Here is a 22,252-nt window from a genome sequence, read left to right as displayed (position 1 = left end):
AGGGGGACCACAAAACTGGTTGGAAACATCTGTCTATAGGATGTCTGGGATCTATACAATATACATATATCAGAAGTCAGATTTAGGTCCGCGATTTTTGCAAACGAAACTCCACTGAGAGTCCGGTCTATTTGTTGTAGTTCAATAAATAATTTTACAACAATGTTCTCTAAGCAGAACTCTATGATCATCTTTTTATACCATTTTATAGGCCATAATTCGAATCGTTTGGTGGTTAAACTGATTGATTTAATTAGGTTCCCATTGAATTATTAGCTGAATTAAAACTAAACACACTAAAGCAAAGTTCGAACGAGTTACAACGACGATAAATTTTTAACAGCTTTCAAGAGATAGGTGTTATGTTAACGCATCCAACAGTGACCTAATGCATGGTTGTCTCAGCATATTTGCCATGCGACTATATCTAATGCGCCTCTCGAGAATGAGCTTCCAAATTTAGTATGCTTTCTGCTATATCTTTCTTTTTTTAATTGGTGTTGGCTCAAAAACTTGAAATACAGCTGATATATAACCGTAGTGCTGTGGTAGTTTTACTGATTTCAGTATTTTATTGGTATTTTGTAAATTGTAAATTATTTTCGACATTTATATATAATTCAAACTTGATTTATTTAATATTTGAGTGTGACTCACTGAAGGAACATTTTTGACAAGCAATCATTTTATGCTTAGCAGAGTTATACAGCTAGAAGGATTTTTTTAAGCTATACTTAAATTCGCTTCAAAGTTATTTTATTATTATTTACAAATTGTTTTATTAGCATGCATCATAAAGCAAACATTGGCCGTCCAAAATATGTATTGTTATTGAAATTTTGATTTGATGTTATTTGTAGTGAGTGGTAAAGTTTTTTTTTACTTTAAATGAACTTGTCTAAACTGAACACTTTTAAACAGAGTAGCAATATAATTAACATTTTTGTCGGTTCGGTTGTATCGAAAACACAGTACACTAAAACTTGACAAACTTAATCAGACCATTTAAAGCGTCTGCAAACACGATACATGTTCTGGTCGGTCGTGCGCGTGTATCAGTAAACGGGTGTATGATGGTGTGTGTTGCGCCAGAAGTCGGACTCGCTGGGCAAGCTGTACGAGATGGACGACGCGCCGGAGCGCCGCAGTTGGGTGGAGCGGCTGTTGGCGTTTATGGAGGAGCGGCGCACGCCCATAGCGGCCTGCCCGACGATATCCAAGCAGCCGCTGGATCTCTACCGTCTGTATCTGCTGGTGCGCGACCGCGGCGGCTTCGTCGAGGTGAGTGTGACGGTCTGGTGGACCAGACGGTCTGAGAGGGAAATGGTATATTGCGACTGACCGCTGACGGCTTGATGGTCTAATGTTACTAAATTACTACTACAACTAACTTTGCGGCAGCTGCATTACAGTATTATTGTTGCAGTCATGCTACACGGCACGCCGTTGTGTCTGTTAGGTTCAGGAAGAATCAAAAGTTAAAAAATTGCCTTTTTCATCTTTTTTTTTCTTTACTGATCGATTTTCTGTAGTCTGTAGTAGATGAGATATTAATTTGTTCGAATCCAGGATCTTTTAGTTAAATAATACTAAATAATATAAACATAACATTGATGAAAGTGAATTAGCAAACATAACATTTTATAAATCGGTAAAATAATCATAAGAATAACATTTCCTAATTATTTAGCTAAAGCCTTTGTTTTTTCTTACGAGAGGTACTTAAATCTCATTAGACCAGGTTTAACGACCACATTGCCGCTTTTATGTTCACATATAATTAATTTAATGGACTCTATGGAAAGGTTACATAGACCCTAAATAAAGTTCAAAATACGTTAGTTCTTTTCATTCCTGCAACAATGCAACTAAAACTGTATTAGAGGTAGCTATGTTACTGCGTGTGCCGTCAGCTTTATGAGAATAGTTGCAATAAAGTGTCGAGGCTTTAACGATGCTTAATAAATTCTTATCATTAGTACAGTTCAGTACATTGAATGGCACACGGTGTATTTTCGTCAGTATGTTGTTGGAATCCGTTCACAGCACACGTGCTGTAGCCAATACTAAAATAAAAATAAATGTTCTGTCATCGCTACGTTTGCAAGGATGGTGAGATTTCCACTCGTTAACACGCGAAGTTATTGCCTCGTGCGCTTACTTAAAATCGATACTTTATACGCGCGCTTTGTTTTTATGTTTGCAGATAATAAGCAGTGTTGGGATTTTACACTTTTGAATGTATACTTTCTGTCTCGTTCTTTATTTTTCACTGTATATTTTCTATTCTTATGAGAAACATTTGATTTGTGATCTGAATACCATGAACTTCAAATAGGTTATATTGATTTTGAATTGTAAAACGTATGTGTATGGGAATTTTGCCACTCATACTTTACTTGGCAAAAAGTACTTTCTCCATAATTTTAAACAAGTTTTTAATCAACATTCAACCGTATTCCAGGTGACGAAAAACAAAACGTGGAAAGACATTGCCGGTCTGCTAGGCATCGGCGCATCATCGTCCGCCGCGTACACGCTGCGCAAGCACTACACTAAGAATCTACTCGCGTACGAGTGTCACTTTGACCGCGGCGGTATCGACCCGCAGCCGATCATCAATCAAGTGGAAGCGTCGACTAAAAAGAAAAGCGGGAAAAACAATAGCGCAGCCAGTCCTGGTGAGTGTGGCGCGCTAGATATGTATTGTACTGGGGGTTTTAGTTAGGATGTTTAATACAAAACAGTGATAAAGTGTGTGTGTGATTTGTGATAGCAAATACCAAAATTGTATTGCGAGTGTAATTAATACATAGAACCAGTAATACTTTCAGTTTACCACTATTTTTATACGTTGAAGGAAACCTTGCAATGAAAAAATTACATTAAGGGCCATTTTCACCGCTTTAATAGATACAATCAATGATACACGATTCAAAATCCTTTTTTTCATACATAATTTGTCATTTTTATTGACATCTAAGCGAAAGGGGTGTTCAAAAGTTGCGAAGCTATCTTTTCGCCTTATTTTCATCGAAACATGTTTACTAACGTAATATTTTTCTCGTTCCCCAGCGGCGGGCGGGTCGAATAACTCGGAGCAGTTCGCCGGCGGGCCGGGGGCCGCGGGCGGCGCGCCGATGGACGGCTACCCCGCGCACTACGCGCCCTACCCGCCGCAGCCCGCGCAGCAAGGTGCGTACACGCGTACACGTACATGTATACACGCATAAACACGTACACGTACATAAGCATAAACACGTACACGTACATGTATACACGCATAAACACGTACACGTACATGAATACATGCATAAACTTACACACGTACATGTATACACGCATACACACGTACACGTACATGTATACAAGAATGAACACCCACACGTACATGTATAGACGCATAAACACCCACACGTACATGTATACAAACATAAACACGTACACGTACATGTATACAATCATAAACACGTACACGTACATGTATACAAACATAACACGTACACGTACATGTTTACATACATAGTATCTACACGTGCACATAGGGGCACACACGTATATACGTAAATGAACACACGCGCACTTACCTACAGTCTACACATGCACACACGGAAACGAATACGTTGTACAACAAATACCTAATACTCCCACTTCAATACCGGCAACTTGTACATTTCTCACGCAGTACAGTAATATACATTGCAAAAATACCTAAACTAATCCGTACATGGGCATGTATTCACAATAAAAACGTGCGTGGATATAACATTATCACAGTGTTTAACACAAGAATACTTATAATGTATGTGAAAGACACACGCTTAATTTGAGGGAGTATGAAAATATTTGGAAATAGATACTGTTACACGACTTGTAAACTATATTGTAAATACAACACATACACACTAGCACAAAATAGACCTGCTGTAAAATACGCTCCTATAGAAGCTACTTTCAAACACACAATATGACATACCGCTTGTTATTATTATTTAGCTTGTAAGATTAACATACATTTAAAAAACAATAGTGAACAAATGATGTAATACATTTTTCCTTTTAATTTTCTCGTGTAATATTGTTATGAAAAGTATACATCATTTGAATGATTTTCATTTAGATTAATATTGCTTATACTAACCTTTAACAATTGCACTAGGATATTTACACAATGATATTCAGTCAATTTTTAAAATAGATGTCGATTTTTTACAAACTATCAATAATGGTGATCGTCACTGGCTACGAATTAAAATCTGCAAGATTAACACATTAATAATTATGTCGATACACAAACGGTTTTTTTAATACAATTCCAAAGAACAATTTGTATATTTATTACACGCATTCCATTCAAATTATGCACAAAGTTTCATTTTGCATTTTTCAAAGTTCAAAATATAATGTCTGTCATAACTTCATCTACACAATAGTTTTTCTTTTCCATAACTCAAGATATATTGAGTTGTCTGTGTATCGACATAACCTGTAAATAGTCGGTGCGTACACGCTACGTGTACGCGCGAGTTAGACGAGCGTAGTGGCTAGTGGCTAGCGTGTAGCGAGCGACACGTCACGCGCCACACGCCTATCCGGTATCTACCGTTATCGGTACCGGTATCGTTACCGATACCGCATTATTGAAGTGAAACTTCATTAGACGCGTTGAGAGTAAAATATCAAGGTCGCGTCATGGAGTAAGGCGAATATTTTGGTATCTTTGAATCTTGTCAAAAGAAGTTTCACTTTGCACTTTGGACACACACGATATTTTTTCGGTATTGGTATCGGTATCGGTACGGGTGCCGGTTGGTATAGAGTGGTGGTTGTGTGTAGGCGGCGGGGCGGGCGGCGACAACCTCGCCGCCTCCAACCCGTTCGACGAGCCGCCCGGCCCGCGGAGACCGCCAGGTACTAGCACGTAGCCGACACACACGCGCACTCACACATCACGCGTCACCTTTCAATGAGAAGGGGGTTGTTTTAACCCGACAGTCAAAAAAAAGTTAATAAAATTAAATATGTCTCTGCCTTTTAACGAAATATTTGGTCGTTATCTGATATTCGCTAAATGACTTGCTATTATACTTTTTTTTATTAAATTTTGTGGATTAAGTGTGGCTTAAAACAACCCACCCTCAAACGATGCCATTATCTTTAAATGAACACATAAAAGAGCACGAATTATATCGCACTCAATTATTGATTGTCCTGTTAAAAAGCTCAAAAGGAGTTCACGATATTTCTTTTCTGAGTATAAGTTTGTATATAATAAATTCTGTTTCATTTAGGGCCGATTTTTCAACGCTTGGAAACTTATCCGTCCAATAAAGTATTACACGATTATATTAAAATGTCACGAAAACTGTCAAATACGGGCAATTAGAATACGTTCTAAAAATGGTAGTTTTATACATTATTCGATGAATAAGTTTTAACCAAGGATTGAAAAATCAGTCCTTAAAATGCATTCCATGATTGGGGCGATTGGATTTCACAAATTCATAATCACTAACATTTTTCATTAATTGATAACATTCATTGATTCTACATTCGTTTTTTGGGTTGGTATAACACGCAATCGTAACTGTGGGATTTTGAAATGTACATAATATGCTGGGTTTGGTCCTAATAATCATATTAAAATAGAAATTGAACAATAAAAGATAGTATTTATTTCTTGAAGAGCTTTCTGTATGTATTCACAGTAAACATCTGAATAGTTAAAAAAATATAAGATGATCAAATTTTGTTTTTACACAAACTACGAAATACATGCCTTTTTTATTTTCGTTGCTTGTAGCGTGTAGTTTAATTGTTAAATTTAATTTATGCTTATATTTTGTTTTGTTTGCGAGTTATTTTCACACGTTTGAGTATATTATGTAGTTTTGGTCTAAGTGTTGTTATTATCTATTGTACACGGTTATAAAAATTATATTTATTGTTTTACAGGTTACCAGCAAGGTTACGGATATGAATATGGATCTCCATACCCCTCAAATAGGCCTGTTTACCCACCTTATGGACCCGAAGGCGATAGGTATGTTGCTTTATATTATTTTTTATGACTATAAAATTGATGGAATATGTTTTTTATAGGAATTACATTAACTACTTCTGAGAAGATGTTTTTAATGTTGTTGAATAGACAGAAGTCAGTCAGTCTTACAAATAAACTCATTTTTTTTTACAAACCAAGAATTAGTATTGTATAGAACTTATTAGGGGTTTCTGTTTAATAAACGTTAAAGTACAAATACTATAGTCTGTAGGTAAATGTATGAAGCCTGAAGTAGAAGGCTCAGTTTGTACGACGTGTATTACTATGTATGTTAAATTCGTATGTATGTTAACGTGTGGTCGTTTGTCGCAGGGGCTACGGGTCGAACGAGTACCGGTACGGTGGGTACGGCGGCGGGTACCGCGCGGGCGCGCCGGCGGCGGGCGGCGCGGCGGGCGCGGGCCCCGGCCCCGGCGCGCCGCCCGCGCAGCCCTACCCGGACTACTACCGCGCGCCGCACCCGCACGCGCACCCGCACCCGCCGCACTCGCCGCACTCGCCGCACGCGCCGCACGCGCCGCACCCCCCGCATCCGCCGCACCCGCCGCATCCTCCGCAGCAGCCGCATGAGGTATGTACACCTTTACATCAGTACATACGTACACGTACATACACACGAGCGTTTACGGCGTTACGCAGAATAGTCCAAACGCAGAATACATACTATACCAAATATAATATAGTTACACATTCATATACGTACACATATATACTTATACGAATAAAATACGAATTATAAAGACATCACTATGCCTCAAACATAATTAAATTTAGATTCAAAAACGTCTATAACAGCGACACTTTTGCTGATAGACTAGACTTATACACATATCGTTTTATTATACAATACAAACAAAAATTATATTTAAATTGTGTCAAGAAAACGGCATGTGTAGTTTAAGATTATTATTAGGTAATAGAAGTTGTTAAAAAATATTGCTAGAACTGTAAGATTTTTGTTCTTGTTATAAAATTATTTAAATACATTGTTTAGTGTTACGCTTATGATTGCTGCAAGTTATTAGTTATTTTGTTATGTCCAAAAATTTCCCTTGTATGCATTTGCATGAATGCAGTAATTGATGTATTGTTTATTATGTGTTATTTTATTGAAAATATTTCCCATACATAAGATATCTCCATTTATATATTTTAAATGTTTTCCTAAATATGAATTATATATTTAATATAAAAGCCATATAGAAATAAGTTTGTTTTATCTCTCTGCGTGTGAGGTTTGCGTGTTTGGGAGGTCATATGCAGAATCAAATATGTATACACTGCATGTTGATTGTCAGTGTTGATTTTATTTATATTTTAATCGAGATGTCCTGTAAAACTTGAATAGGAATCATAGATTATTATCCATGACGTAGTATGTTATGAAAATGTAAGTTGAAAGTGGCGTGTGAATACATGTACAATGTACATGCCGCACATGTTCATGCATCGTCGATTTGCGTAAATGTGTACATGTGAACATGTGTGCGCACTTTGCGTACGAGGTTTAATATGTGTGAGGGTGTACATGTGTGTACCGATGCACTCCGTGTGGGTGTACATGTGTGTATCGACTTATCGTATGAGCGTGTACATGTGTGTATCGACTTATTGTATGAGCGTGTACATGTGTGTATCGACTTATTGTATGAGCGTGTACATGCGTCTATCGACTTATTGTATGAGCGTGTACATGTGTGTATCGACTTATTGTATGAGCGTATACATGTGTGTATCGACTTATTGTATGAACGTGTACATGTGTGTATTGACTTATTGTATGAGCGTGTACATGTGTGTACGGTTATACTGTGCGAGTGTACATGTGTGCCGATGCATGTTGTGAGGGTGTACACGTGCGTCGCAACGACTGACCCGCGTGCGTGTGTAGATGGCGGCCGGCGGGCTGATGAGCTCGCAGCTGGCGCGGCAGCTGGTGGCGCCGCTGCCGCCCGCCTCGCGCCCCTACGTACGGAACCACCGTTTGTACCACGCACTCCACACCGCTTCCCACCATTGGCGACACCGCACCGCCGTACATCCCCTCCCCCGACCTTACATACTGCGTACATACACACGCTCGCGCGCATCGTTGTTGATTCGTTGCTATGTTCAGATTGGATGCAATTCGTAAATTTACAAATACGTTTTGTGAGCGGTATATAAGTTCCAATGTTTTGGACTTAAAATTTATTATCACAGATTATTTTTATGTTAATTTTTTATTACGTGTAAATTAGTATTAATTTCAATATTTTTTTTGTGTGTAAGTTAATTTGACATCTCATTTATTAAAGTTTATTACAATTCAAACAACCCACAGTTATTCCTTTACATATGTAGAATGAAACTTAATATGTTGTTACATGATTAAAAATATACAGGTTTATTATAAAATAACAACAATTTAATAAACAAAAAATTGGTTGTTTGTAAAGTAGGTTTACGATCGAGATGTTTACGTGATAACATAATGCAGCGGCAGCGCTCGAGATGAGACGGGAGATCGGTCCGTCTCTCTCTCTCGTTATACCTGCGATCGCGCTCGTGAGGTTTTGGTGTGACACAAGTTTCTGAACATGTCACCCGACTAAAACGATTTTAAAAACGTTATCACGTTAAAAATTATTTCCATTATATTCAATGACGATGCGACGAGGTGTTGACGATGGCAGGCTCGTATCTCTTGACTGGCTGCATATTGTAGCTTTTCAAGAATATGACCACAATTCGGGAGGAGAACGGCGACTTCATACGTGGTTTTGGCTTCATTTAATTACTCAAAATAATCCCACTCGCTTAACGAAATTTCAAGCTCTCACTTATCTTCAGTTTTCGTTAACAAAAATATTTGGCTTGCGGTGTGATTAATTGGCTTTCGAGTACCGCGATTGTCGGTCGCTAGATCACGATCGCACAAACCAAAACCGACTCATTTGTTGTATACTTTTTTTTTTTTTCAAAATTTAACCATTTTTTACCAAGTGGAAGACAAGGTTTAGAGTGTGTGGTGGTGGCTTCACATACATTGTAAAATAAATAATTTCACTAAATCATTTGCATGCTTTCACAGGTATCATGTGAGACTAGCGTAAGAGAAGCTTTGTTAAATATCGCAACACTGTACTATGGATTGGTTTTAAAAATGTATATTGCGAATCCATTTTACAGATAATATTTGTCATTGTTTTCGTATCGTTTGTGGGTTCACGGCTAGTGTAACACACGTAAATGTTTCTACTTTCTAATAGAGCATGATGTAACCTATTTTTATAGAATTGATTGTAATAATTTTTAACAAGTAAGTTACATCACGCTTTATCAAATCGTTGTCATTAATCTTCAACTTCATTGACATTATTTATGTTATGCCAAGATATAACAATAACGACTGTAAAGAAACTTTAAAATCCGTCATAACTGTTTCCAATATTATAACTGATTTTATTGGGTTGACTTGTTTTTTTTTTTTAATTATTAGTGTTTACTAACTTGGCATTTCATACCACCATTACTAAACCATGGCCTGGGCGCTAATAGGAACTCTCTATGTTGAAATTAAAGTGCAAATTTGTGCAACAGTACGGCGCGGGTAAAGGCGGCCCGCCGCCCGTGAACGCGGGAGCTCCCAACGCGGCCGGCGCGCCCAGACGGCACCCGGACTTCGCCAAGGCGGAGGGCTACACAAGCGGCGCGCAGCCGGCGCCGAGCGGTGCTGGGCCACGGTTCGGCGGGCCGGGCGGGCCGGGCGGGCCTGGCGGGCCGGGCGGGCCTGGCGGGCCGGGCGCGTGGGGGCCCGCCTTCCAGCGCGCGGCCTCGCCCGCCTGGCGCCCGCCGCACCACGCGCCGCTGCCGCACCAGCACCCGCCCGCCTGGCCGCAGCACCCGCCGCACCAGCCCTACCATCCGCCGGTTAGTGCCTACTGACACTTTTGCATTAGAGTATATTTTGCAAATTTTATAAATATGTGAATTAATTCACGACTTCAGTGGTCACTGTACGTATTATAAAATCAGATAATAAAATGTATATTATTATAAGATTTACATGTACCTTTGACACTAATGTTGCATATAACATTGTTAATCATTTACGCATGTTATAACAGTTTATTTGTTGACGCAAAAATATTAAATGTAGTCTTTATAGTAGAGCCATTTTAATAGGCAACATTTGACAGTTCAACAAAATTCAACAACGTAACCTAGTAACGACGACATAGAATGATATTTCGTTTTGTTAGAAGTAGAACTGCACATTTGCTTAACTTTTTTCAATAACGATTACATATTTATAATAATAATGACCAATACAAGTAATTTTAAGATTTGATTTTATTGATAAACCATTCTTAACATAATAAACAATTTCAGATTTAAAGAACTGACTTCTCTACAATTTTGTGTCAATAAACCTTTTTTCTTTTTAAATGCCAGAGACGTTACTCTAAAAATCGAAATTACTTGTGCATAAAAATCACCATAACTTAATAAATGCGTTGTGTTTTTTTAATAATGTATTATACTTGTCCTATTTTGCTCCTTAAATTTACGAAAGAAAGCATATTATTGGGACAGGGATTCGCCTGATGAATTTTAAAATTGACATGTGTTTCAAGTTTGATTGACAAATATTTCAAGTCCGTTTCGATTAAATTGGCTCGACTATAGTTATAAAACCGATTCGATATAGAGATAATTTGTAAAATTTATTTTTATCATATTTTTTTATTTTTATTTCAGGGAGCAACATCAGGAGTCGGCCAGATAAAACGTGAATTAACTTTCCCCGCTGAATGCGTAGAGGCGACAGTACCTGCACCTGAGAAGCGACGTCGCTTGACAAAAGCCGACGTCGCCCCCGTGGACGCGTGGCGCATCATGATGGCGCTCAAGTCGGGCTTGCTTTCCGAGACGTGTTGGGCGCTCGACATCCTCAATATCCTGCTATTCGACGACAACTGCATAGGCTACTTCGGCCTGCAGCACATGCCCGGGCTGCTCGACCTGCTGCTGGAGCACTTCCACCGCAGCCTCGGCGACGTGTTCGACGCGCCGGCGGGCGAGAGCGAGCCGTGGTACGCGGTGGACGGCAGCCCGCCGCCCGCGGCCCGCAACCCGCCGCGCGCCGACCCGCCCGACCCCGCCGACCGCGTGCGCCTGCTGTCCGGCGAGAACTACACGCTGCAGACGCGCCGCCGCGTGCCCATCACCGTGGCGCGCGCCGACGACGACGCGCTCTTCGCGCCGGACAGCCCCGAGCCGGACGACGTGGACGACGTCATGGAGCCGTGGCAGCTGGGCGGCGCCGCGCACGTGATGCCCTGCTTCCGCGCCGAGTTCGTGCCGCTGCCCTTCGCGCGTGTGCTTCCCGGTGAGCGCGCGCCGTCGCCGGGCCGGCCCGCCAGCCCGCCACGCGCCGACCCGCCGGCCGCACCCACGCCCGCCGCTCCACCCGCCGCCTCTCCCGGCCGCGGCGCCGACGACGATAATCTCGAGGCCGAGCCGATGGACATTGAGCCGGAGCGTAAGCCAGCGCTGCATGTGCGTGATCCGGCCGGTGTGCTCAAGCGTCGCCGCCTCGAAGATTATGAAGACGAGTGCTACACGCGCGACGAGCCCAGCCTCAACCTCGTCAACGAGACGCGGGACGCGCTCGCCAAGAGGTGTATCGCGCTCTCGAATATCCTCCGCGGCCTCACCTTTGTCCCCGGCAACGAGGCGGAGTTCTCGCGGTCGAGCGCGTTCCTCGCGGTCGCTGGAAAACTGCTCCTCTTGCACCACGAACACGCGCCGCGAGCGGCCAGGGCGCGCGCGTACGAGCGGGCCGCGAGAGACGAGGTGGACGCGGACGCGTGCTGCTCGAGCCTGCGCGGCGAGGGCGAGTGGTGGTGGGACACGCTGGCGCACCTGCGGGAGGACGCGCTCGTGTGCTGCGCCAACATCGCCGGCAGCGTGGAGCTGTCGGGGCAGCCCGAGGCGGTGGCGCGGCCGCTGCTGGACGGGCTGCTGCACTGGAGCGTGTGCCCCGCGGCGGTGGCCGGCGACGCGCCGCCCGCGGCCGCGCCCGGCTCGCCGCTGTCGCCGCGCCGGCTCGCGCTCGAGGCGCTGTGCAAGCTGTGCGTGACGGACGCCAACGTGGACCTGGTGCTGGCCACGCCGCCGCGCGGGCGCATCGCGGCGCTGTGCGCGGGGCTGGCGCGCGACCTGTGCCGGCCCGAGCGGCCCGTGGTGCGCGAGTTCGCCGTCAACCTGCTGCACTACCTGGCGGGCGCGGGCGGGGCGGCGGCGCGCGAGGTGGCCGCGCACGCGCCGGCCGTGGCGCAGCTCGTGGCCTTCATCGAGCGCGCCGAGCAGACGGCGCTGGGCGTGGCCAACCAGCACGGCGTGGCGGCGCTGCGCGACAACCCGGACGCCATGGGCACGTCGCTGGACATGCTGCGGCGCGCGGCCGCCACGCTGCTGCGCCTGGCCGAGCGCCCGGAGAACCGCCCGCTGATCCGCCGCCACGAGCGCCGGCTGCTGTCGCTCGTCATGTCGCAGATCCTGGACCAGAAGGTGGCGCACGAGCTGGCGGACGTGCTGTACCACTGCAGCCAGCTGCGGGCCGACGAGCCGCGCGACGAGTGAGCGCGGTGCTAGTGCAGTGACAGTGACACGGTGACAGTGAAGTGAGTGCGCGGAGACAGTACGGCCGGGGCCGCGGACGACTACCGCTGGTACGTGTACATATAGGGATACGGCGCGGCCCCGAGCTGCGCCGACGACTCCTCGACCGTTCGTAGAGCCGTCTGAACGTGTTAGTCTGTACAATCTGAATTTTGTTATTTATGTCCACGATGATTTATTTACAAGAATGTCAATGTGCTATAATCGATTTCTATTGTTCGATTGAAAAACAGATGTATTATAACTCGTAATTTTGATTTTTATAATAAAATGGGACTTGAATCTGTTGATTGGTTTTATGATGGAGATTTTATACCGAATACCTCTAGAGCCTTCGGTTGTGGAGTAACTGAGCGAGGAGCTTATGTGGGCTATAAGTTTTAATTAAGTTTAATGTGAATTATTACAATAATCTATAATATATTGAAATTGAATCTGAATTTATTTTCTTTTCGAATTGGCACTCGATTTCCATATAATTTCTTCCATGTTCCTGAAATAAAAACAGTGGTGGTAACACTGACGGCCCATAAACAAAAAATATTGATAACAATAAAAAGCAATGAAATTATGAGTAAACAACATAAAATACAAAGCATTTATTTTTATATAAATCTTACATTATATCATACAGAAAGAAACAATATTCGTATTTGCAAACTATCATTTGATTATAACTACATACAACATACAAGTTTGAATTTGTGTATTAATTTTTAATACTATAAAGTAAAGTAATATAAATCAGAATTCACATGAATAAGGAAAGACTGCCTGTACTGTCTGCAGCTATTCTTTTATGTAATTATTTTTGATTATAGTAAGAAATTGTCTGATTGCATGACAGAGTGTAAAGAGCCTTATATTAAGATTCTGGCAGGTTTGATCTTTTGACCTGCGTCTTGTCACTGACAGTTCTTTTTTTCAATTGCCCCTGTCATTTTATTTCCATCAGTATTTGGGTAACAATTTTGTTAAATTCCAATTAAATATTTCTCTATTAGTGTTTACTATTGATAATTATGATAAAAGTTTAATAATCCAAATGTCCGTGGATCCGTTCGATGAAATAAGATGGAGTGTCAGTCGAGCGATAGTAAAAAATTATTTAAAGTATTTGACGCGTCCAAACGCAAGCGGACGAAGAAAAAGCGGGATGGCATCGACGATAGCAATTCTGTAGTTACCGACGAGTCTGGCGTAAGTATAATAATAAGTATATTCAGAAATGTATAGAAGGAAAAGTAACTTTATTCATTTTCTCACTGATTACGAATTATTATTACGAACAAGCAAATGATGCCTGTAAGCATATTGAATTTTTTGCATCACAAAGGTGATCACTATTCAGTACCTTTTTCAAATCTGGAGTGTATGCCAGTTTTGTGTAAAATTAAAATGAATTATGAAACTAATTTCATTTAAATCGGTACCGCGTCGGGGAAATATGGATTGTCATCAATAGTCATTCCCCAAAATTCTAATTTTATAACAGTAGGTATTTGGCTTACAGACAACACATTATTTTTGTGTCTGAAACATTATTATTTCATAATTTAAACTCTAGGGCAATGGTCGACGCGTAACTTCCGCGAAAGCTAGTCTTCAAGATGTTCAGGGTACAGAGAAAAATATTCCTCAAGATGTCAAACCTGCTAAAAGGTCCATATTGTTACATATTTATAGTAAAAGTATTAAACACATTATTTAATTGGCATTTTAAAAAATAGAAACGAATATTCAGAACTATATTTGACTAGATAGCTTTATCAAACTGGTAATAGGTAGGTAAGCATAAGAGATAGCACATAAAAAGCACAATTTAATTGAGAGCATAATATGATAGGAGAAAAATATAGTTAATTAGGTTGACTTCTTACCCAACCGTAAAGATTTATAGACAAGAAACAGCTAATTATTAATAGCTAAGTACAAAAATGGTAATTTCATCAAAATCCGTCCTGCTAATTTTTACGTAACAATTACCTATAACTATTAGAATACCGATAAGATATTTAGAAAAACTGAAACAAACTTGTATGAAATGCGACAGCAGTCCCTCAGTGTCCGCGTCGCCTGACGACCGGCGGGCGCGCTCGCCGCGCCGCCATCGACGTGCAGCGTAAGTAACAGTTTTATTTAAGTGTAGGTATTCTTAGATTACAAAATAAAAGACAGATGGAGCGTTGCCGAACTAAACCGAATGATTTATCGTCATTTTCATAGAAATCTAAATAACAAGACACATAGAAGTGCTATATTGTCATAATTCGTATGAAAACCGCTGTCGCCAAAATCAACACATTCAAACCGAAAGCTAAACAGTACACACAAGTAAACTATGCCTTTTATTGGACAGCTTGATTTTAGTGAAAACTAACTTAACTATTAAATTAAGCTTTTGAATATGTATCCTAACGCACGAATTTACGGTTTATTTTAGAATAACATCCCTAAGTATATGAGACTTTTTGCTCCAATAACGAACAAACGTGATAAAGAATGGTCGACTGTGTCATTCATTGTTATTTCGATTACAATGGTGACACTCGTAATACTTGTAAATATTCTATAATTTTAAGGAAAAACGGCATTATTTCTAAAAACAAATATTTTCCGATGAAATATTATTCCTTTATAAGTATAATTACAACTCGTGGAAGAATTTCCGCAATGGGAATTGCTGAAACACACCATGTATACACTCATACGTCTCCAGAGCAACTGAACAGTGACGAATGCACTGGTGATGTGCAAATCACCTGAGTGGCGACAAGGTCACGCACGCTTACGACTTCTAGTGTCTTGTTATTTAGATTTCTATGGTCATTTTCAATAAAGCTATGTGTGCTGTCATTTCGCCGCTGCACTGTACGTACACGGTGCTTCTGTGTGCGTGTAATGTTACCAGATATTGAAAAATTTCCCAAATTTTTCCCCGACTACGGAAAAAAGAGGGTTATGTTTTTCGAGTTTATGTATGTATGTATAATATTTCTTCGACACGCCCTGCAGTATAAACCGTTGGACCGATTTTGAGTTGTGAGGTTTCATTGCAATCATCTGAATTATTATTATAGTGGCGGTAGTGACGTAGGCTATATATACATAAATTAGCAGTCAAGTTTTAATTTTTATTTTAATATTATTTCGGGTTTGTTGATATTTTGTTTATAATAATATTGTAAAAATTCTTTTATTAAGTACTTACATAATTATATATAAAGTACCTGCCTACTAAAGTTGTATATGGACAAAATAATTGTATTCAATTTTTAATTAAATAAATTACATAAAAAAATGTGTGCGTGTACTAGTGTACACACCTAAGAAGTAAAACTTCTTTATGACCTTATTTTTCAAAAAATAATTTGCAACTTTACAGAAATACGTCGAATCACGCGTGGTAGGGACAAGAAAAAGATGGCACGTAGTTAACGAAACGAAAAAAAGTTACACTAAATTTTTTTCCATACCCGATAAAGAAGTTTCACTTCAAAAATTTTCAATATTAACTATAATAATTATATTATTTTTTATTTTTCAAAATATATGAATGCAAATAGCGGTAGTTTTTAGTCGAGAATATGGGACATTTTATTTTCATCATATACATCATGGAGTTCACATAAATTAAATCGCTAGCGAAAACGACTATGGCGTTTTTAAGCTTTATAAAAGTAACAAAATAATGTATTATGCTTATTAAAATAATCTAATAATGATCATGAACCTTTAGTGCACTTTACAAATAATAACATTCACGATCGAAAAATCCAACAGCATTACCCTGAAGATCTTTTAACCGTTTTACCGTTTTACCAATAAAAATGGCAAATTCATTTTCAAAATACTGGCAACATACGTTGAAGTTTTGTATTCCTTCATATCTGTAAAATTATTATTCGTATAAAGAAATAAATCAGCCAAATAATCTACAGAAAACCTGTGAAACGATGTTTTATCTTTTTTTTTTTTTGTTTTCGGGAACAAATTTTACAGCGTTTTATTATCACAAGACAGCATTTTTTTACTAAAATTGCAAACCCTTTTTGACGTATTGCATGACACTATATGCGCTACTTATAGCACTGGAGCAGCGACGTATTTGCTTTTGATTTCGTATTTTCTTTGACAAAGGCGACGGGCGGTTGTCATGCTCCATCTGTATTTTATTTTGTAATCTAAGTAGGTATTATATTGTATTATACAACTTGTATTATATTATTATACTAGCTCAATGCAGAAAGAAAATTACCTAACTTTAATAATTATTGTCATTTGTCATACAATTCACACATATAATACAGCGCCATCTATTGAAATTTAGGAGTGATTCAAATGCGCATCATATTATTGAATCTTCCCGTTGCATGGCAATGAGATGGTTTGTTGCGGCAAAAAGCCTATGTAGTTACTTTTTGAGGCTAGCGAGCTAGACTACTAACTCTATTTTAGATACCTTTTTTATTAGCAAGTACATTTCCGGAAGAGTTATGATGTAGGAATTACTGTTTGAAACAACAATATAGAAAATATTAGTATGGTTTTATACTGAGATTTATTTCACGTCACAGATACTTAATAAATTGTCTAACTCATTTTTAGGAGAGAAGGCATTTCCCTCGCCCTCAAAGCGGGACTTGTCTCCACTCCTCGATCCCTATCACCAACACAGGTAACCTAAAGTCAATACTTACACACTTTTTACGCCTTAGTTATTCTATGAAATCTATTTCATTATTCCTATATATCCTTATCTGTATAGGATGGAGATGTTATTGATTCGATACCCAAAGATCAAGATTCCTTTATTTACGCCTTTTTTGAAGAAGCTATCAAAAGAGATAAAAAGAAGTGAGTTTTAGTTTTTCCACATATTAGATGACTTGATATATTTTAAGTTGACAAAAATAATGATGGTTATTTCTGGTAAAGACACCGCCACGCTAAGAAATATGAGCGGCGAGAGAGTCGCGACCGAGATACCTCTATCACAAGAGACCACCGGCATCACCATCGATACCGCGATGATCCTTATAGAGGGAAAGAGAAGTAGCTAAAATTGATTTTTTTATTTAGAGTTTAGCTTGTTACGTGCTGTAGATCCATTGGAATAGGTATATTATTGTCTTAAAGATTTTAAGTATCGGAAATATTTATTACGCCCTATTTTTGCGTAACATAAATTTAACATTTTTACGTATACATCAACAAAATTTATGTATGAATAAATATGTAATAAAACTATAGGAAATAAAGATAAGTTTTAAATTTAAGCATTTTAAAGGGTGAAAGATGAACCACGTCCTCCTCCAGTTGATCACACTGTCCTCGAAACGTTTGCAAAGTTATGCGAACAAATTGCAGAAAAAAAATCACGTGAAAAACAAATGGTAATATTATATCTAATACACGTACTTAATTAATTATGATTGGTAAAGACTTGGATAAATCATAACTATGTTATTTTCAGCCACGTACTCAGAGCCACAAATCGCTGCAATGTGAAGTAGTTTCTAGACGGGATTCCTACAATGCAGACAATCACCCGGTTCGCTTACCCAGCCGAGAACAGTCCAGGGACGTGTCCCCCTCATGTACTAGAAGTTATGACAACTTTCGAACTAGGATTCGAAGTCGAGACAACATTGCCACTAGCAGAAGAGATAAATGCGCGTGCTGTCCAGTTTACGATAAAGAAATGCCAAGATACTCGAGCAAAATGGAAGTTGAAAGAATAAAACCTTATGAAGATGACAAATACCGTGATTATGGCCCGGAATGCATTCCTGCCAGAAGCACTCTTGATGAGTTTTACAAGTCTCGTGCTCCAGTTCGTAGGGATTATAAAGACTACGATGAGAGAGATCTAAGATCTAGGTATTATGACGATAGAAGAAGATACTGCGAACAAAAGGCCAGTAGAAGTTTTGAAATCCGTAAAGATGTGCACGACGATGAAAAATATAGACGCACAACTAGAAGCGATGGTATTAAAGAAAAGGATTATGAAGATAGAAGCTACAGGAACAGAAGATTAGACGATAGAATACATAGGGATAGATATTATGATGAAAAGGAAGTTAGAGAGCGTAGCTTTGCCCAAGTATCTGGTAAAGATCGGCGATTGCGACGTAATGTCGAAGGATTTGATAGAAGTTCCATAGCGTCAAGAGAAGAAGACTATAAGGATCGCGAGAGATATTCAGAGAGAGAAAGAGATTCTGGGTTAAGCGTGGCTGATGGAGAAACTAGTACTATGAGTGGAAGGAGCAATTATTTGAGAGTTGTTAAAGTTAGTATTTTATCACGTTCCTTGTAAAATACACAGAACACATATGAGTGTAAAATAGAAATATTTAACTTTTAGCAAGAAATATCCGAGCAACGAGAAGCAATGGACAAAATGATGAAACTTTGGAAGGAACTGATGAGGTGTTTTAAGGGAGTTTCACAGACTCCTTGTCGGGATAAAGATGTTCACGTAAGTCGGCATAATGTTACCAAAGTATCAATAAATAAACATGAGACCGACCTAATATGCGTTCTTAAATAAATTGTTGTCGCATTATTATAATAATATTGTTAGTGTTTTTATCAGGTTTTTATACTGTTTTCATACAGGAGTCAGCGGAAAATATGCGCGAATCAGCCGCGGCGCAGCTTCGCTTGTGGCGCGAGTGCATGCGGCGGTATGAGACTGTGGCCAGAGACGTCGGCGATACTGACGCGAGACTCATGGTTAATTGTGCAAAATATAAACAATATCAATATCACACATTTGCGAAAAATATACCTACCATGCAATAATTATATTCATGGATCGATTTTGCTATCAAGCTTTGTGTATTTCTACCTAAATTGTGATATCAAGGAAAAGTCTGTTGTCATTAGGAGGAGATAACCAAGCAACGATCTGAGATGGCCGAGATGGCGAGCATGTGGCAGGAGTGTCTGCAGCGGTACCGCGACATGAGCAACGACTTTAACAGCTTGAAACAGAAGGTATTAGAGACAGCATGTGATGGGTTACTAGAAATTATAAAGTTGACACTCATGCATCAAAAAAAAAATTAAAAAACCTCATTTGTTTGCACAGTTTTAACTATTATTTTCTCTGTTTTATTACGTTCACTTATTTTATCTACTTTAAACCCAATCAACTTCTGAAAATCTTTATAAGAAGTATTATATTTCCAAGTTGGCGACATCCGAGAGTCCGACTCGGCCAGCGCCGCCGCTGGTGTGTGCGGAGGGCGAGGGCCCGCCCGCGGCGCCCTACCGCTTGCCGCCCGCCGGGTACCCGCCTGTGAGCTTTATCTTGCAATAAGTTTTATTCGTTGTCTTTATGACCTAAAAAAATCTCATAATCGACCTGATTTACCACGAAAACGTCGCTTTCAGTTGAGCAGGCAGATTCTAAAGTTAGTGTGTGCGAAATTCCCATGAAAATGCGCTTGCGCTTGTTGAAGTGAAACTTCTTTATCGGGGTTGGAAAAAAATTTAGTGTTACATTTTTTCGTTACGCGTGACATTTTTCCGTTACGCGCCATCTTTTTCTTATCCCTACCATGCGTGACTCGACGTATTTCTGTAAAGTTGCATATTATAGTAAATTAAAAAAAAAAATTAGGTTATAAAGAAGTTTCACTTCTTACGTGTGTACACTAGTATACGCACACATTTTTTTTTCGTTAATTGTCTCCCTCTCCAGGTGCCCCCCGCACCCCCTTACCCCCCCGGTGGGTCGCCCCTCCGTGCCCGGGCCTCAGCCCCCCCCGCGTGGTGGTGGAGCGGTGAGTGGGCACGACCACCGCGACGTCGCTCGTCGCCGGACTCGGCGGGTTCCAGGGAACGTAGACCGCGCAAGGAACGCGAGCGGGAGAGAGGTAAGCGTTTATAATATTTGTACTAGCTAAGCCCGTGGCTTAGCCCGCTTTATCTAATTGTTAACAGATTGTTTACTAAAACTTTCATTGACAATCACTTTATAATCCTATATAACTATAATATATATTATGTCTATTAGAAAAAACCGCATCTTAAAATCTTCCTCGTTTTAAAAAATCGTACTCGTTTTAAAGCCAAGTGTAAGACTATAGAGCTAAAACTAAACGATTTTCTGTCATAATATTTTAGTCAAAAATGCTACTGACAAATTTACCCAAAATAATCTCTTAATGTATCTTGATAATCTTTAATCTTCATTTCTCTATTCCAGATTCTTCGCGATACAAGGAGAAATCGTCGAAGCCGAGCGGTGCGCGCTCTGAGCACCGACATCGCAAGAGATGATCCATTTTTTACCCCACTTTAATGCTCTGATTAATTGAAAATATCTGATAATAAATATTAGTCACTGTTACAAGAGAAATGTATCACTAGTGTTTGAACTTTGAGTATTAAGAAAATTGAATTGTTATTCCGTAAATTTACCAGATTATACTTTTTTATTGTAAATTGTTAGTATTATTGTTATTATGAGGAAAGATGTGAAGTGTATTTTTTATTGTACTGTAGAAAATATTTTTGAGTGCTTTTAATGAAATAAATAATTTATCCGTATTTTGTTGTTTTATTTCCTTCATTCCTTGAAAACATTTTAAATTATTCGAAAACCTCTATTACTCACAAAAAACTTTCGTTACCTACATATTCTTCATAGATAAATATTATATTCTTAAAATAAGTTTATATTTAAAATTTAAATCTATAATAAATCAAGGCTTGGTTGATACTTTTGTTTTAATTAAGTTTAATATCAAATTTAACAATAAACGGTGACTTTAACAGTGACTGCGAAATGCAAGTTAATAGGTAATTACGTATTTTTTAAGCTTAGTAAAAATTATCAAAGAGACACAATTCAAATAACATCTCCTATTGTATTTGACGCTAGCTTTAACGTTAACAATAGCTTTAATCGATGTAACACAAGCGGTTATAGTTAGTGTTAAAATTGTGTCACCTATAAAAATTTCAAATAACTCACCACTTATTTCCCTAACCGTTACTTTAACATTTTTATTATTGCTAAAGTACACCGTGCAACCCAGCCTAATTATTATTTTTTTGTGCTCTATGTTATATGGAGACATGTGTATTATTTTTTTTATCGTTTATTTTGGCAAGCTAGTTCAAAGAGAAAAATTAAAGCCTCGTTCATATGGCCACTGCAAGGCTACTGCATTGATTCATAAACTATTATAGTTGACCTTACCTAGTTGATATGAATTACCTAAATACAATTTTCAACCAGTAAATAGGTTAGGTATACCGTATAGTAGTTCTAAGATATTCTGTACCATGATACCTACAGTCTTGATGAATATGGATTAAAGTAGTCAATCTGATTATCGTACCACAGGGGTGTGGGTTCGTTTCTACTACCAGAAAATTTTTGTACTGTATAGTCGATTTTAGTATTAAAAAAACTACTGGTGTATTAAAAAAATGTCTCTAAAAACACCTCATTTAATGTTCTAGATACGTTTTCAATTTCTTGGCAATTTTTAT

The 22,252-nt window shown here is 39.5% G+C and overlaps 3 protein-coding genes and 1 long non-coding RNA gene across 10 annotated transcripts in view; 2 read left to right on the top strand and 2 right to left on the bottom strand.

The window, feature by feature from the left end:
• The window catches only part of osa (trithorax group protein osa), a 91,079-nt gene extending 77,906 nt beyond the window's left edge, over positions 1–13,173 (top strand). For 2 of the 6 annotated variants that reach the window (XM_089707916.1, XM_089707914.1), the window contains 9 exons: positions 1,093–1,281; positions 2,465–2,681; positions 3,076–3,195; positions 4,837–4,911; positions 5,956–6,043; positions 6,377–6,635; positions 7,956–8,033; positions 9,647–9,976; positions 10,808–13,173. In XM_089707916.1, the coding sequence (XP_089564042.1) occupies positions 1,093–1,281; positions 2,465–2,681; positions 3,076–3,195; positions 4,837–4,911; positions 5,956–6,043; positions 6,377–6,635; positions 7,956–8,033; positions 9,647–9,976; positions 10,808–12,694 (3,243 nt within the window). In that variant the 3' untranslated portion in view covers positions 12,695–13,173. The remainder of the gene's footprint in view (positions 1–1,092; positions 1,282–2,464; positions 2,682–3,075; positions 3,196–4,836; positions 4,912–5,955; positions 6,044–6,376; positions 6,636–7,955; positions 8,034–9,646; positions 9,977–10,807) is intronic. The other 4 variants (XM_089707915.1, XM_089707917.1, XM_089707918.1 and 1 more) reach the window with 3 other exon arrangements.
• LOC149479341 (uncharacterized) overlaps positions 1–22,252 on the bottom strand; it is a 381,306-nt gene that overhangs the window by 122,667 nt on the left and 236,387 nt on the right. The window lies entirely within an intron of this gene.
• Positions 1–22,252, bottom strand: part of Atu (Another transcription unit) — a 463,287-nt gene that overhangs the window by 342,153 nt on the left and 98,882 nt on the right. The window lies entirely within an intron of this gene.
• On the top strand, positions 13,590–21,295 carry LOC149479355 (uncharacterized). The gene is made up of 14 exons (XM_089707898.1): positions 13,590–13,933; positions 14,301–14,395; positions 14,787–14,855; positions 17,342–17,411; positions 17,502–17,590; positions 17,672–17,788; positions 18,024–18,129; positions 18,210–19,031; positions 19,107–19,220; positions 19,361–19,477; positions 19,631–19,741; positions 19,938–20,045; positions 20,451–20,625; positions 20,958–21,295. The coding sequence occupies exons 1-14, from the start codon at positions 13,808–13,810 to the stop codon at positions 21,029–21,031; spliced, it is 2,193 nt and encodes a 730-aa protein (XP_089564024.1). The 5' UTR covers positions 13,590–13,807; the 3' UTR covers positions 21,032–21,295.

The sequence above is a fragment of the Colias philodice genome, chromosome 20, assembly GCF_061535455.1.
Source record: "Colias philodice isolate Cphi_HAF_F1 chromosome 20, ilColPhil1 Martin Lab GWU primary, whole genome shotgun sequence".
Classification (NCBI taxonomy): domain Eukaryota; kingdom Metazoa; phylum Arthropoda; class Insecta; order Lepidoptera; family Pieridae; genus Colias; species Colias philodice.
This window is presented reverse-complemented; position numbering and strand designations above follow the sequence as displayed.